The 14,784-nt window shown below is 55.9% G+C and overlaps 5 protein-coding genes across 5 annotated transcripts; 1 reads left to right on the plus strand and 4 right to left on the minus strand.

The window, feature by feature from the left end:
* Positions 1 to 751: 751 nt before the first annotated feature.
* CHGG_10194 (uncharacterized protein) lies at positions 752 to 3,297 on the plus strand (the record flags this gene model as incomplete). Its single annotated transcript, XM_001228120.1, has 5 exons — positions 752 to 818; positions 886 to 1,249; positions 1,333 to 1,612; positions 1,704 to 2,326; positions 2,490 to 3,297. The coding sequence occupies 5 exons, from the start codon at positions 752 to 754 to the stop codon at positions 3,295 to 3,297; spliced, it is 2,142 nt and encodes a 713-aa protein (XP_001228121.1).
* A 951-nt stretch (positions 3,298 to 4,248) lies between these two features.
* Positions 4,249 to 5,309, minus strand: CHGG_10195 (uncharacterized protein; the record flags this gene model as incomplete). Its single annotated transcript, XM_001228121.1, has 3 exons — positions 4,249 to 4,617; positions 4,861 to 4,963; positions 5,035 to 5,309. The coding sequence occupies 3 exons, from the start codon at positions 5,307 to 5,309 to the stop codon at positions 4,249 to 4,251; spliced, it is 747 nt and encodes a 248-aa protein (XP_001228122.1).
* A 480-nt stretch (positions 5,310 to 5,789) lies between these two features.
* CHGG_10196 (uncharacterized protein) lies at positions 5,790 to 6,415 on the minus strand (the record flags this gene model as incomplete). Its single annotated transcript, XM_001228122.1, has 2 exons — positions 5,790 to 6,046; positions 6,136 to 6,415. 2 exons carry the CDS (start codon positions 6,413 to 6,415, stop codon positions 5,790 to 5,792), a joined length of 537 nt encoding a protein of 178 aa, XP_001228123.1.
* Positions 6,416 to 7,071: 656 nt separating this feature from the next.
* On the minus strand, positions 7,072 to 8,665 carry CHGG_10197 (60S ribosomal protein L3; the record flags this gene model as incomplete). The annotated part of the gene is made up of 6 exons (XM_001228123.1): positions 7,072 to 7,327; positions 7,393 to 8,042; positions 8,102 to 8,125; positions 8,184 to 8,340; positions 8,428 to 8,506; positions 8,653 to 8,665. 6 exons carry the CDS (start codon positions 8,663 to 8,665, stop codon positions 7,072 to 7,074), a joined length of 1,179 nt encoding a protein of 392 aa, XP_001228124.1.
* An 824-nt stretch (positions 8,666 to 9,489) lies between these two features.
* CHGG_10198 (uncharacterized protein) lies at positions 9,490 to 12,546 on the minus strand (the record flags this gene model as incomplete). Its single annotated transcript, XM_001228124.1, has 8 exons — positions 9,490 to 11,031; positions 11,087 to 11,331; positions 11,384 to 11,540; positions 11,592 to 11,684; positions 11,744 to 11,923; positions 11,981 to 12,063; positions 12,116 to 12,319; positions 12,399 to 12,546. 8 exons carry the CDS (start codon positions 12,544 to 12,546, stop codon positions 9,490 to 9,492), a joined length of 2,652 nt encoding a protein of 883 aa, XP_001228125.1.
* Positions 12,547 to 14,784: the final 2,238 nt, after the last annotated feature.

Consider the following 14,784-nt stretch of genomic DNA (forward strand, 5'->3'; position numbering starts at 1 on the left):
ACAGCAGACTCGGGACGGCTCGGCAGGCCAGCGTCTGGGTTGGGGATTCTGGGGTTCCGCTAGAGCTGTAGCTGTGCCAAAAAAATTGTTTGGATGTGAGAATAGAGAAAATAACAAATTGCAATTAATGTCAACAGCTTCTTCATTATCTGTCCGGTTGACTTGGCAACAATTTTTGGCATGTTGATCGACTGCTGGCGAGCTGACATCGGCTCATGCCTTTCGGTCGTTCATTGTTTTTTGATTCTAATGCCCCGCCTCGCAGCTGACTGACGCCTTACCTTCTGCCTTATACTGCAAAGCCCCCCTGGCAGCTGCGTAACCAAACCGGCTCGTACATTGGCCTGGGCCCTTGGCTGGCACCTTTCCCTGGCTCTTCAACCTCCTTGGCTTTTGATCGGACGATTGACAAACCGAACCGCCACACCCACTGACAAAACACTGTGCACTGCCACCGTTGCCGTCCTACTTTCCTCCTCTCCTTGGGCGAAAAGAAACTCCTTTGAGAGCCGTTCATTTGACTGATCTTCCTTCGTTTTCTCCCGACGCCCAGCCCTATAAGTCGATCTCTCAGCGAAAATCACGAATATTATACATTAATATTTATGGCGGGCTCGAGTACCTAACTAGTACCCTTAACCTCGAGGTCGCATCCCATCTTTTGGCAACACACTCCAATATCTCCCTCCCTAAACGGCCCTTTGTCCCGATCATCAGCGGGGGATGCGGGCAGCGTTCGAATCTGTAGATTATGATTTTTAACAAGGCCTTCGCGGCCGTTGTTACAGCTGCTAGCTTGCTTGTACAAGATGCGATAGGTATGCGCCGCCGCTCCTCGAACACCCCCGCCCCCCCAACTGCCGCATTGTTTCCGTTGTTCCCTAGCTCACAGAGGCCTTATAACAGACTCCCTGAAACGGAGCCCGTATGTCGTCCGTAGCTCGAGTCGAACACCCTGTTATACGAACACCATCGCACCGGGTACATGGCCCACTCGTCCCTTCGATGTATCCTTCGTCATCTCTACTACCCAGCAAAAGGATCCGCTTGTCGCTGGAACCGAACCACGATCTAATCTGGCGGAGACGCGACGATTCATTTTCTTGCCGCTGATGGCTCTGTCCGCCGATCTCAGCCTATCGAGAGGCAAGACCACCGGCTGTTCAGGGGCGAGAGCTTTGTTCGGCGAGACGGGGAGTCGGAATGGAAGCATGTGGGCTGGAGTCGGATTCAAGGTGCGCCGCGACCGGTGACGAGCCCATCTTCGACGGCGTCTTCACCATCGATGGGAAACCACCACCACAATTCAGACGAACGCTGGCCTACCATCAGACTTTCGGTCAGCGGGGACCCAGAGCTTGACGATGGCGATGACGAGTACATGGTTGTTTGGAGGGATACGGACATCCAGTCTCCGGGACGCGATGACTTGAAGCGTGATTTGGACGGTGCGGTGACGTGCGGCTCAGACAATCTCCTACACAACAAGCATGAGAACAACATCGTCTATCGAAGCATGGATGAGGCGATCCCGGACACATCGGCCTGGCAAATCAGCCCGAGGGCATTGTTTGGACGTCAAGCCGACACGTCAGGTGGTAACGGCGCCGGCGTAAATCTGCAAAACTCCATTGGCTCGACTCAAGGCTGCCCAACTACAAGGAAGGTGCCCTGCTCGGAATTGCTACCGACTGTTCCTACAGCGAGCCCTCGGATCGGAAAAGGCTGTGACGGATAACGTCCTCCAGCTAGTGAACGCGGCATCGCAACTCTACGAGTCCACTTTCAACATCTCGTTAGCCCTCCAAAACCTGACCATCAGCGATGCCGGGTGCCCTAGTACGCCGCCACCGTCAGCGCCCTGGAACAGGCCTTGCAACGACGGTACGGACGTCGACGCCCGTCTCAGCCTATTCTCACAGTGGCGAGGGCAGTGGCAAGATACCAACGCCTTCTGGACCCTCTTGTCTACCTGTGGTTCTGGGCCCACGGTCGGTCTAGCGTGGCTCGGCGCCGTCTGTCAACAAGGGTCATCGACGCGGGGCAACGAGACGAGTGCGTCCGCCAACGTTGTTGTACGAACCTCGACCGAGTGGCTGGTGTTTGCCCACGAAACGGGCCACACTTTCGGCGCGGTGCACGACTGCGACTCGAGGACATGCAACGACGGAAGCGTCCAGAGACAAGAGTGCTGCCCGCTGGGTACGGGTACCTGCGACGCCGACGCGCAGTTCATTATGAACCCCTCGACAGGCAACGGCATCACCCAGTTCTCGCCCTGCAGCATCGGTAACATTTGCAGTTTCCTCGGCCGCACTCCTAACCGGTTTAGCTGCCTATCCAGCAACAGAGGCGTGACGACCTTCACAGGCGCTCAATGTGGCAATGGCATCGTCGAGCACGGCGAGGAATGCGACTGCGGCGGTGCCGAGAGTTGCGCCAACAACCCCTGCTGCGACGCCGCGACGTGCAAGTACACGACTGGGCAGTGTGTGCGACCCAAGCAGCGAAGAATGCTGCACCTCGCAGTGCAGTTTCATGAACAACGGCACCGTCTGCCGCGCCAGCACGGGCTCCTGTGACCCGCAAGAAACCTGCTCTGGCAATTCCGCCGGCTGCCCTGCCGACCTCAGCGCCCCCGACGGCCAGTCCTGCGGCGACAACGGCCTCCAGTGCGCCTCGGGCCGCTGCACGTCGCGCGACCAGCAGTGCGCTACCTTCATGGGCGCGGATACGACCACGTCCTGTTCGTCCTCGGGCTGCGGCCTGTCGTGCCACTCGTCCAAGCTTGGCGCCAACCAGTGCTACGTCCTGAACCAATACTTCCTCGACGGCACCCCCTGCGAGGGCGGCGGCCGCTGCGACAACGGTAACTGTGTCGGGTCTTCCCTCACCCAGCAGATCCTCGACTGGATCAACAACAACAAGCAGATCTCCATCCCCGTCTTCTGCGTCGGCGGCGGCCTCCTGCTCCTCGTCCTCATCAGCTGCTGCTGGTCCTGCTTCTCCCGCCGCTCTCGCTCCCGCAAGGCCGCCCCCTCCCCGCCCCGCGGCGGCTGGGGCGGAAACCCTTACTACGGCGCCCGCGGCGTGCCTGGCGGAGGCGGTCCCGGCGGCGGTTCCGGCAGCGGCGGCTCCACGCCCATGAGGCCTGGTCCTTCCTACGCACCGGTGCCCCCGCCCCCCCAGGGCACGGCGGGCATGGGCCCCGGCCCGGACCCCTATTATGGGCAGCAGGGTCAGCAGCAGGGACAGCGGTGGGAGCCGATGCGTACGCAGAGTTTCCGCTATGCGTGATTGGGCGGCCGGCGGCGCGACTACCCGGTGAGGTGAGGGCTTGGGCGGTTTTTTGGCTCTTTTGAATCGGATAGGTGGAGGTGGGCTTGCTTTTTGGACATAGATTTGCCTCTCCTATGGCATGGACTGGAAACTTGCATAGCCGGCGTTTTTTGGTTGGGAGGGAGGGAAGGAAGGAAGCTTTGAATTTTGTTTAGCAGGTATTATTTACTGCCTTTATTCTTGTTGGAATCCCGTTTTCCTAACCCCTCAGCGTTGAATGTGCCTGTGTGCGTAGACACGGGGGTATATTATGAATGATGACATACTTTTTCCGGGGTCCAAGTATACCAGTACGCAACTTTAGCCTGGGTTTTGATACTTTTTCGGGGCTTTCCTTTTGGCTGAGGGGAAAAGGAGTGTTGCAAAGTACGCAACGCCATCACGGCATATATCAATGCGGAACGCTTCACTCGAGGCTAGTCGATGTGGAAGGGAATGATGTTGCTCGCTGAGTTCATTATCGCCGTGTTACCGCCCTACTTGTATGTTTTCATTTGGTTCTTCCCACCCTCATCGACCTCAAAATGAATGTTTTCAAGCATTAGCGCTTAATATCGACCCACCCATCTCTCGCGCAATCCTATTCGGCACCCTAGTTCACCTCCAATCTCCCAACGCTTTCTGATAACGGCGGACCCTGTTCGGGCGGCGGGTTCAACCAAGACGAAGTTGACTCTCAATACTGTGATTAATCCGTTTGTTTGTGTCAGGGTGGACCCTGCAACCCGTGCCCTAGTGGCTGTATATCCAACAGTATGTAAGGCGGGACGCTTTCTCCCCTCGCTCCAATTGTCACAAGAGAGACCTGAACGCTGTGGGCAAGTCTCCAGATGACTGAGATCAAGGTCTGGACAGGGCCCTTCAGCAGTCTGCGCGTGACCCGAGTGATGATTTGGGCCGCCTGGTAGCTTATGTACAGTAGTAGCCAGGTACCGAGTAGCCAAAACACCATGGCAATGCCAATGAAGGTGAGGAAATAGAAAAGAACGTTAACCGGTAATAGGGCCCACTAAGTCTTTGGGGTGATGGTGATAATTTTCCCCCAGTGCTGTCGATCGTCTCCTCTGGGCATGCTCTCTGCAACCGGGCCTTGTGTAGGGCCGTGTAAAAGAAGTCTCGTGCTTCGCATGAGAGACGGACTAAGCGGGCGATGATGGGAACCTCGGTTCGGAGGAGCTGAGTCTTGCCAAAGCCGACAACACAAGACTCCTCCGTTGCTTGAATGTTGACGCTGGAGACGAGGTCCCACATCAGGGTAATAGGGCGAAACATAATGTGCTAATGTTGGTTGGTAGCTTTCTGTGAAGATGAGTTGGTGGCTCTAGCCCTGCGGTTGCTTGGGGAATAGTTGAGGGTTTCAACGAGTGTAGGATGGTCAGATGCGCGGTCGGCGTACCCCACCTATTTCTCGTCGTAGCCACAAAGCATCTTCGTGAAGTGAAGACGAGCAGCGGCGATGCTCTAGGTGGGGTATTAGCATGATACTTGTTCGGCTGGGCTGAGAGAAGATGGAACACTCACCTCGCCTGTCGACTGGGCGTGCATCATGAGCAACTCCGGGTCGTCCAGGAACGTGATGGCCTTTTTGCGGCGCTCAACACGAGAGAAGTCTTCCTTCTCAACACTGCGGTAAAAAGGAAGGAGTCAGTCAACGAGAGGAAGTCCACATGAACAATGCAGGAGAAGCTCGCTCACCGGCCGCTTCCGAGCCGTAACGTTGTTCCGGAACCCGATTCGCGCCCACCATCGGAGCCTTCTCCGGATTGGTATGGGTCTTTACCCCTGGCCTGGCGGTCTCTCATCTGGCGGGTAAAGTTGTTGCCATCCACGTTCGAAGATGATGCCGGCGAGCCAGGGGTTGCGAAGGCCTGGCTGAATTGACTTCTTCCCGCAGCCGACCCCGGATTTGGAAAGCCATACATCGTCGAGCTTGAGGGATTGCTGGAAGACGCGTTGGGAGTGGTCGGCATGGTGATAATCTCTCGCAGGTCTCACTCAAACGCTGGAATTATGATATGGTGAAGTGGCTGAAGAAATAAACCGAAGTTCAAGTCGTTATGGGTTATTTTGTAGATGGAAGGAGGGCGGGGTTGGCCATTCCCAACACCAAGAACCGCCGCCCCGCAGGTATCAAAGATGCAAGGATATATCAAAGCTGGAAGAAACCATGTCCCAGCTAGCTGACGAATCCGAGGATCGCTTACCCCTCCCAAGTTTTGCCATCGGTCGATTACCGTAGTCCAGCGTCGAGTCGAGTGCATTGTGCTTGTTGGAATAAGTTTCCTTGCCAGGGCGCGGCTAATGGCGGTATCCCATAAACATGTTGAACGGAGCGTGGAGGAGCTTTGGTCAATGCGTCGATCGCTGATTTCTCGACGGGCGCCGCATCTGAAATTAAAAATAAGAGGACAGTTCCGTAGCAATTCAACCTCATCTCGCCCTTAAAGATATCAGCTCTCCACAGCCAGCGCCTTCGCCCCAACCAGCTTGGCTTCCTTCCCCTTCCCCTCAGTCGTAACCACCCAATACTCCGCCTTCACCCCCTCTCTCCCAACCCGATAGACCCGCACATCATTCCCCTGACCAGCCTCCCTAACGGCGTCTACAACCTCCCCATACTGCCCATTCGGGTCCCAGTCCGCCGGGTCCATAATCTGCACGTCCGCATTCTCCGGATCCCAATGCCGGATCAGCTCCGCAAACTCCTCTGCCACATACCAGGTTAGCAGCCAACCTCCCACAAACAAGCCAGCGTAAACAAGCCAAAAGAACCATAAAAAGAGAGAGCGAACCCACCCTCATCAGGCAACCCCTTCCCCGCCTCATCCCACGCCAGCGCAACCGCCTTAAACGGCTCGTCCGCGTCCGAGACATAGTACACGCCATCGCCACCACCGCGGTGCCCACACAGCCTCGCGATGGGCTCGGGTACCTCGACGCCGTCCTCCGTCGCCCTAAACGTATGATGCTTCTGCGCGGCGTCGTCCGCCCCAGCGCCGGCGGCGACGCCAGCGGCGGGGTCCTCGTTCGCCTTGTTGAGGAAGGTCATGTAGTCCTGGTCCGAGGAGGACGCCATCGCTGTCGTTGCAGTGGTTGTGAAGGATCGGTTTGGTGTGGAGGAAGACGCTAGCGGCAGTCTTCTTTGGTGGATGTTCGCGGTGTTCGGGACTCGAGAAAGAGGGCTTGTCTGGTGTTGAGGAGAGCGGGGTGGTGGTGTGGTTTTCGAAGCCGGGAAATCGCAGAGTTTGCAAAAATTTCGGTTAGGTAAGGGGAATGACGCCCGGTGGCCTTCGCTTGATCGTTGTGGTTGTCGTGGTAAGAACGACCGGGAAAGGCGACGACAAAGAATCGCGACCATTTTGGAGGGGTCTTCAAGGTGCGCGCAGGTTGGGTGACGATGATGTAACCTCCTTGCTCTGCCAGGAATTTCGGCCAACGCCGGCGGGGCAACTCGTCTGTACTGATTGGGTGAACTCACCATCCATAAAGAGCACGTCAAATCAAGCATTGCGATATCAAAGAGCCTGACAGCGTTTCTTCTACACGACATATGTCGAAAATTCATCACAGAGCAGCTGTCAATGGCAATTGGTTCATTTTCCATTCCTCTCATGCAGCCTTTTACTAAGCTTAAAATGCTAGGTAGAATTCCGTACCCCAACCCAAAGAGCAATGAGACCGTGACACCAATGCCATTGTAAACCGATAAAATCAACAAGAAACCGCCAAGGCTTATGCGGCGACGGCCAGATCCTTCTTGAGTGTGCCCTGGTACTGCTTCTTCTCGGCAGGGGTCTGGAAAGCACCGTGACCGAACTCGGACGAGGTGTCGATCCATTTGAGCTCGACCTTCTCGAGCGCCCTCCTGGAGGTGTGGGTGAACATCGACTTGCGGAGGGTCATGACACGCTTCTTGACGCCAGGAACAGAGCCCTTGACCATGACGAAGTCGTTGTTGACCTCGCCGTAGCGAACGAAGCCACCCATGCTGCTCAACTCGTTAGCAATGTTCTATGCGAATTGCAACATGACCTTGAATTGGGTAGAACGTACGGGGTGATCTTCTTCTTGGTGACATCGATCTCGGTGGCGGCGCTGTCGTCGGCATCGCCCTTGCCGATACGGTAAACCTTGTGGTTGACCGAGGTACGGTGGTGGTAACCCATCTGACCAGCACGGGCAACCGTCCACTGGACGTGGGAAGGATGCCAGGCACCGATACAAGCGACCTTGCGGAGACCCTTGTGAGTCTTGCGCGGGAGCTTCTTGGTGCCCCAACGAGCGGTGACACCGGAGAAACCGTGACCCTTGGTGACGGCGATGACGTCGATCATCTCGTCCTTCTCGAAGATCGAGTCGACCGAGACGGGCTTCTCGAAGAGGCCGTGGCCGAACTCGACCTTGTCGGCGACGGAGCCGCCGTTGATCTGGATCTCCATAAGGTGGGCCTTCTTCTGCTTGAGGGGCGTCTTGCGGATCTGGGTGTGCGCCAGGACGCGGACAACGGTGCAGTACTTCTTGATGCGCTCGAGCTCGCGGGTGATGGATGCGCCGCTGTTCTCGGAGTGCTTCTTGGCGTACTTGGTAAAGGCCTTCTTCTTGCTCTTGTACCAGTTCTTGTAGAAGCGGCGCTTGACCTCGTCGCTCAAGTGCTCAGCCCAGACAGTGGTGAGGGAGCGCAGGCCACGGGGAGTCTCGATGTACTGTACTGTGTTAGACAATCGACCTTCTCTTCATCCTCGGCCGGACAGCAATGACTTACGCCAACCAGACCCACAACCATCATCTATAAAAGATGTTAGCCATTGACACAAAAAGAGCCAAGCGGGCTGAGTTGCGCGTACAGGTGGGGTATCAATGATTGTCACAGCCTCCACGACCTCCTTCTTGTGAGCCTTCGCACCCGGGCGGTCGAGGTCGCGGACAATCGTGGTCATGCCGGCCTTGTAGCCCATCGCGGCCGTCAGGTGGACGGGCTTCTTGGCGTCATCCTTGGGGAAGCTGTCACAACATCGACGGTCAACTTCGGCCCTTCTGAAACATGCAACTTTCCCATGAGTAGAGATTGGGCTCATGATTTCCACTTACGACTTGACCTTTCCTCTGTGACGGGCAGCGCGCTTCCGCGGCAGATACGCCAGAGAACCGTGGCGAGGGGCCTCGTACTCTGCATGACAAGTCAGCCTCCGTTGGAAATACCATCCAGTTGTCGGGTTCAATTCGCAATGCTCGATCTCGTTGGTCGCTGGGTGACGCAAGAATTCTTCGCATTGAGAATGAAGAGTATAGGGGAGGCGACGAGGGTCTACTCACTCCGGTGAGACATGGTTGCTGATGTCTTCGGTTGGCGTGATGTTTTGGTCAAAGAATCCCCCAGGTCCGGCTACGAAAGAAAAAAAAGGCTAGAATTTGGAGTTGGATTTTTGTGTGAGATGGAGCTCAGCGCTCGGGCCAATTGCAGCGGAGCCCTAACCTGGGCTTGCGGCCAGGAGTGGATTCTTTCTTTTTTTACCGCAAAATCTGTGATGGTTCAAATCACGTGACAACCCATATGTTGTAAACAACCCAACTCAACAAGTCGGCCTCTTTCGAGGGTCTCAGGCACAGCAGATTCATTAACCATGGAGGTTTTTGGAGGAATTGGTCGCCCATTTACCGGCTCGAAACTCTAGTTATTTTTATAGAACATGAGTGTCACCTTATTCTTCATGTACAATATAGTACGCCTCAGCCATATGAAAGTGTTGTGATGAATAACTAGTGCTACCCCAAGTTACATGTCTGCCTGACGATTTTCTCCGTAACCCATGCTGTCGACGATAGTCCACCATCCCATGTGACCATGCCCAGCCGACCAGCAAAAACGTGATACGGCATTGACTACTGGGGACTATTAGCCCCCTGACAACACCTTGGACCACTATGTATCACTCTGACAACGCATTAACAAAAAAAGAAAACGCAAAGAGAGAACAACCGATAGGTCGACGAAGGCCTTCATTGTCGAAAAAGCCAGAGTTGCGTGAGCGTGACCTAATATAAACCTCGAAGGGAAGCAACGGCAGCTCGCAAAAACATCCCCGAGCTTGCCACATATCACCCCGTCAACAGGAACCTGGATCCAAGTGCACCTGCTCGCGCCAGCCGCGCTTAGTTGCCATTTATAGTTGTAGTCGTGGACGTTCCATTCTTAATCTCGGCCGCCGCCGCGGAAGCCGAACCAGGAGCAGGGCCCGAAGCAATGGCCGCTTTCTTGTCTTCCTCCCCACTGTCGTCATAGTTTTCATCCACATCCATTGTGCGGGCAGCCCTCTCAGGCTCACTGGCAATGGGGGGATGGGCAGCGGGAGGGAGTTCCATCCGCCTCTCCTCAGGCCCGGGCGGGTATTCTTTCTTAGCTGGCCCAGCCTGGGGCCCGGGGGCTTCATGCATGAGGCCCTGCATGGACGACGGGCCTTGTTGCATAGGCGGTAGATGAGCAGAAACCGAGTGCGACTGAGGGTGGTGGGCAGCTTCAGACGGGTGGTACCCTTCGTTGCCATGACGTTGTTCGTCGGCGCGACGCATGTCGTCCGCCCGACGTTGCTCTTCAGCCCGGCGAGCATCCTCCATGCGACGCTCATCAAAACGCCTAACCTCCGATGAATTACGCCGGTATGGCTCAAGGCGCGGCGAGGTGGATGGGCGGCGGTGGCGGATATCTTCCATGCGCGCCCGGGTTTCTTCAGTCGACGGCTTCTTCGCTTCCCGATCATCCTCCCACTCGCGCATCCTCTTTGGGCCAACCGAAGGTGGGCGAGGGTCGTGTTCCCGGTGAAGAGCAGCATCAGCGGGCATACCGGGCTGCGGCGGAAGAGGTACACCAGGCTCAGGGCCATGGGGACCTGCTTGATCGGGATGGGCCGAGTACGGCGGCTGGTGCTGAGGGTAGGCTGATTTAGGCGACGGCATACGGTTTTCGTGCATAGGGGGGCGCCCGTCATTCCGAGGGCTGGGGTTGCGATACGGCATCAGGGGATTCGCCGAGTTCCCACTCGGGCCAGGTCCTGAGCTGGGCTGAAGCACGGCGACAGGGGTGTGTCCGCCGTAGTTCGGGTTCCTAATACGAGGAGGTTGCGATCCCGGGGGAGGCTGACGGGGTTGTTGGGTCTGCTGGACCTGTTGTTGCTGCTGCGGTTGCGGTGGAGGTGGAGGAGCTGCGTAGTGAGCTGGGGGTGGAGGCGATGGGCCCCGTCTGAGTTGCTCCGGTACCCTGTTGGCGTCCTGATAAGGCCTCATTTGCTGCTCTGGTTGGGGGCTGGGTGGTCGTTGACCGGGCCCAGCTTGCCCGCGAAACGGCTCACGATCGGCTGCGTAGGGGTTCCGGGGCTGTGGTGGAGGGTTTATATCAGAGATCCTCCCCGCCCACGAGTTTGGCCCAGGGCCTGGAGCACCGCCATTAGCCATCGCCTGTTGCTGCTGCGGCGGCGCGCCGGAGCCTGAGCCGGCCCATTGCGGTCCCGGGGGACCAACGGCGCCAGCCGCTTGGTAAGCCTGGGGATGGACATCAGTGGGGCCCGGCGCGGCGCCACTGGTTTGTCCGTTGCGGAGCAGCTGCAGTCGGGTTTTGATATGGGGGTTCGAAGGGTCCAGTTCAGCCGCGCGTTGGTACGCGTCGAGGGCATCGGCGATTTGGTTGTTGCACGACTCATACTAAAGGTCCCGAGTTAGCATGTCAAGCAGACACAGAGGGGATATTGTTGCTTACCAAGGTGCCGAGGTCATACCACACTTCCGAAATCCATGGATTGAGGCGGATTGCACGCGAGTAAGCATCAAGTGCATCACGATACTGGTTGATCTGATAATACAGAACACCAATGGAGCACCAGAACGTGGGGTTCCGGCCATCGCGGTACACAGCTTGTTGGTATGCTTCATAGGCCTTGGGGTACTTCTGCATTTGCATGTAACAGCGGCCGAGAAGGTACCAGCTTTGGGCATCAGAGTTATCTACCGAATGTTAACATGCTTTGTCATCATGGGCGAAAATCAGGACACCCACCAGCTGCGACCGACTTCTCCAGGTATTCAATAGCTCGCTCCTGGCTGTCAAAATGCTGGCTCTGCGTATGATGGAGCCAGCCCAACTGTTGCAGAACCTTGGCGTGGTTGGGGTCACGTTCGAGGACGCGGTGGTAAGCCACCTTCGCATTTTCAAACTGGCAAGCGTTAGCACCAGGAGTAGCGGGCCAGTCACCGGCAACACGTACATCTTTCTGTTGCTCATGAACGTGGCCAATCTGAAACCAGATATCTTCTTCTGTGAGCGGCGTCGGCGGCGAGTTCACGATGTACTTGAAACACTGGGGGGGACCGAGTCAGCAACTGGCGATCGTTTCTCGAGTCATGCTTAGCGGCTCACCTCGAGTGACTCGTTGTACTTTTGCTGCTGTTTGTAAATGATGCCTAGTCGAAAGTAGATCTCGTGGGCTTTGTCAAAGTCTGGCTGCATCTTCATGACCTCGGCAAATGCGTCCTCGGCGTGGTCCAGCGAACCATACCTGTCGTAGAGGATGCCAATGCCGTACCAGAGCCGGGGTTCCTATCATTTACTTCTGTGAGGATGCTGGTGAGTAATAAGATGAGAGAGGTAACAAACCTTTGGGTTTGGGAGGTGGACGAGGGCAGTTTGGTAGGCGTTGTAGGCTTGCTGCAAGTCGTCCATCATCAAGTAGCAATGTCCTATCCAGTCCCGTTAGCAAACGACCAACAAACTTGCAATCAGCGCACGAACCGAGACAACCCCACGCGTCTCCGTTCCTTTCGTCCAGCTTGAGAATGGCATTCAGATATTCGGCGGCCTTGGGGAAGTCCTCGCGTGTTCTCAGGACTGAGCTCATGGCGTTCATGGCTGGGATCGAGTTGGGATTGGTTCGAATGGCGCGCTCGTACGAAGCCATCGCGTCGTCAAGGTTACCCATCTGTTCAGCAAGGCCACCTGGAATGGAGTGTTAGCTACGGCTGACCTCTGGTCAACGCGCGGTTTGCGCGATTACGTTGTCAGGGGAGCGCATTACCTAATTGAATCCAGATCCCCTCGGTCTGCTGGAGGAGCACCTGGCGCGAGGACGAGAAGGACTGTGGCGGGACGGGGGCCCGCGCTGGACCTGGTGGCCCATGATGCATCTGCATTTGCATCGGGGGAGAAGGGTGATGGCTTGTCATGATGGCCGACTCCGCCTAGATGGCTCTAGGTTTTAACACAATTCGAGGAAGCGGTAGACTGGGCGCAAACAACACCAAGTTCCGAATAAAAACACGATGTTTCAAGGTCGGACGGAAGTTGCGACGAGGCGCGAATAACGGATTTCGATAATCTTTTCTGCAGAGTTGCGATCAACTCAACTCTGCAGCACTTTCCAATGGCGCACCGAAAGGTGCCGAAAAACAACAAAAGGGGCCAACGAAGAAATGCAAATGCGACGCAGAAAGTCAACAACTGCGCAGGTATTCCCTGTTTGATGCCCCTGATCAAGTGGCTGCTGGCACGGCTCGGGTAGTCGAGAGGGAGAGTGAGGGAAGGCAGAGCACAGCATGGAAGCCGAGGAGAAATCTCGGAATGGGGAGGAGTCGGGCTGGGGAGACATTTCGTCCACCCGTCTGAGGCCCGCAGAACACCTAACCCACAAGTGGCAGGGGTATGCAATTGTCTTCCCGTTCATGTCTCGCAGAGCAGCCAAGGATAAGCGGGTCGCTCAAAGGTCGAAATACCTCTGCAGGAGTCCCGCACCGTCATCCGCCGCTAAGCCGACCCCCCTTCTCGCGAATTTAGGCAGGTCCTACCTCGGACGAAATCGTCACCTCAGCGAAACAAACAAACGAGGATCATAGTGTAGAAATTGGAGACAACCTTCTCCGCACCTGCCCGTGGAGTCGTGTCAACCAACATCTTTCACTCAGGGCAATTCAAGCGTTCCATGGTTTTATCTCCGTTCCGTAGTTATAACCCATGATTGATACGGTAAAACGCCTTTCTTTCGCACAAGAAAAGGATACCTCACACAAATATACACTACCGAGATGGTATTCCATCTTCTGAACCGCAACCCCGGCGTTAAAGCAACGAGAATGTTCCCGCATCTTGGGGTGGGGTGCTGACACGTCGTCAGAGCGGCATGTATCAAGTACACAAGGGAACATTAATTTAGCCCCACATCCAGCCTCTTCCAGGGGAGCGTGTTTCCGGAGGGAGCGGCGGCACCATTTCGTTTTAGCGTGTGTGGCGACTGCTGGGTAGCACGGCCTGGGTCCATCCCATGCATCCCGCCAAGAATTACAGGGGTCCAGAGCGCTTTCCCCATCGCTTCGTCACCAACCCGTGCAACCCAACCAGGGTGGGGAATAATGGGGGTGGGATCCACTTCAGGGCTTTGCTTTTCTGGTGTCGGAGAATAACCGCCCCCGCGAGACAGAAAAGACAACCTGGAACGGGAGGACAATCTGGATAACTGTGTGAGGAGCCTGAACACTGTATCCCGGGTGATCATGCGAGATATCCTGACATTGTAACCAACCATCATTAACGGCGCCCATATAATCGCTTGTCTCTCCCCAACTTGATTGGCAAGCAATGGAAACTAGGTATTGACGGCCTCCCTCATCATAGAAACGAACAAATCATAGTTGCTCGAACCTATCCCGTGGCAAAAAGCGGGATATGTGACCTTCCCTTGGGCAGTTTCCCCTTCATGCGCCATTCTCTTGGTTTCTAGCGGAAGTCGGCCTCATTCTGGGCAACTCGCACTACTTCCCTTCCATACATCCACTTCAAAGCTCAGGCGTTCGTGGCACGACCGCGGCCTGGAGAAAGTTCAGTTGTCACACTTGTGGGAAGTGATTGTGGAGAGTCATGCCGACACGAACAAGGTGAAGGACAAAGCCTCGGAATGAGCCGTTACCTCTCGGGAACGGGTTTGAGTCTCGGTCTTCCGGGTCACGACCTACGTCTCCAACTTCTGCACAGTGATCGGGCCATACAATTTCGTGGTTAGTGCAACCTCGCCGTCCGACGTTCGATCAAAGAAACCGATTATGAAGCGTGTGGCACCTCGAGTGTAAATTTGCCCATCTCACTTAGCATCGTTCGTTTCCGGTAAATCCATTGGTATTTTCCGGAGCCCGCTTCGCTGCCAGGTTGCTTACCTACCTGGGCAACCCGGGCCGAATGGCAAGATATCCGAACCGCCAAGCGCAACACCCGGCAGCAGGATATTTACTATGAATATATTAATCCATCTCGCTGCGCTGTGTCGTAACATGCACTACAAATAGAGTGGCGGAAACAGCCTTGTCGGTACAATCCAGCACATCCTAGCTTAAACCAGGCGTGAAAGTCATTGAGACGAGGACTCGCTAAGCTCGGCACCCAGCCGACGCCCTCATGAAGCCACCGAGGAAATGTGA

The sequence above is a fragment of the Chaetomium globosum genome, genomic scaffold (genome assembly GCF_000143365.1).
Source record: "Chaetomium globosum CBS 148.51 scaffold_7 genomic scaffold, whole genome shotgun sequence".
Lineage (NCBI taxonomy): Eukaryota > Fungi > Ascomycota > Sordariomycetes > Sordariales > Chaetomiaceae > Chaetomium > Chaetomium globosum.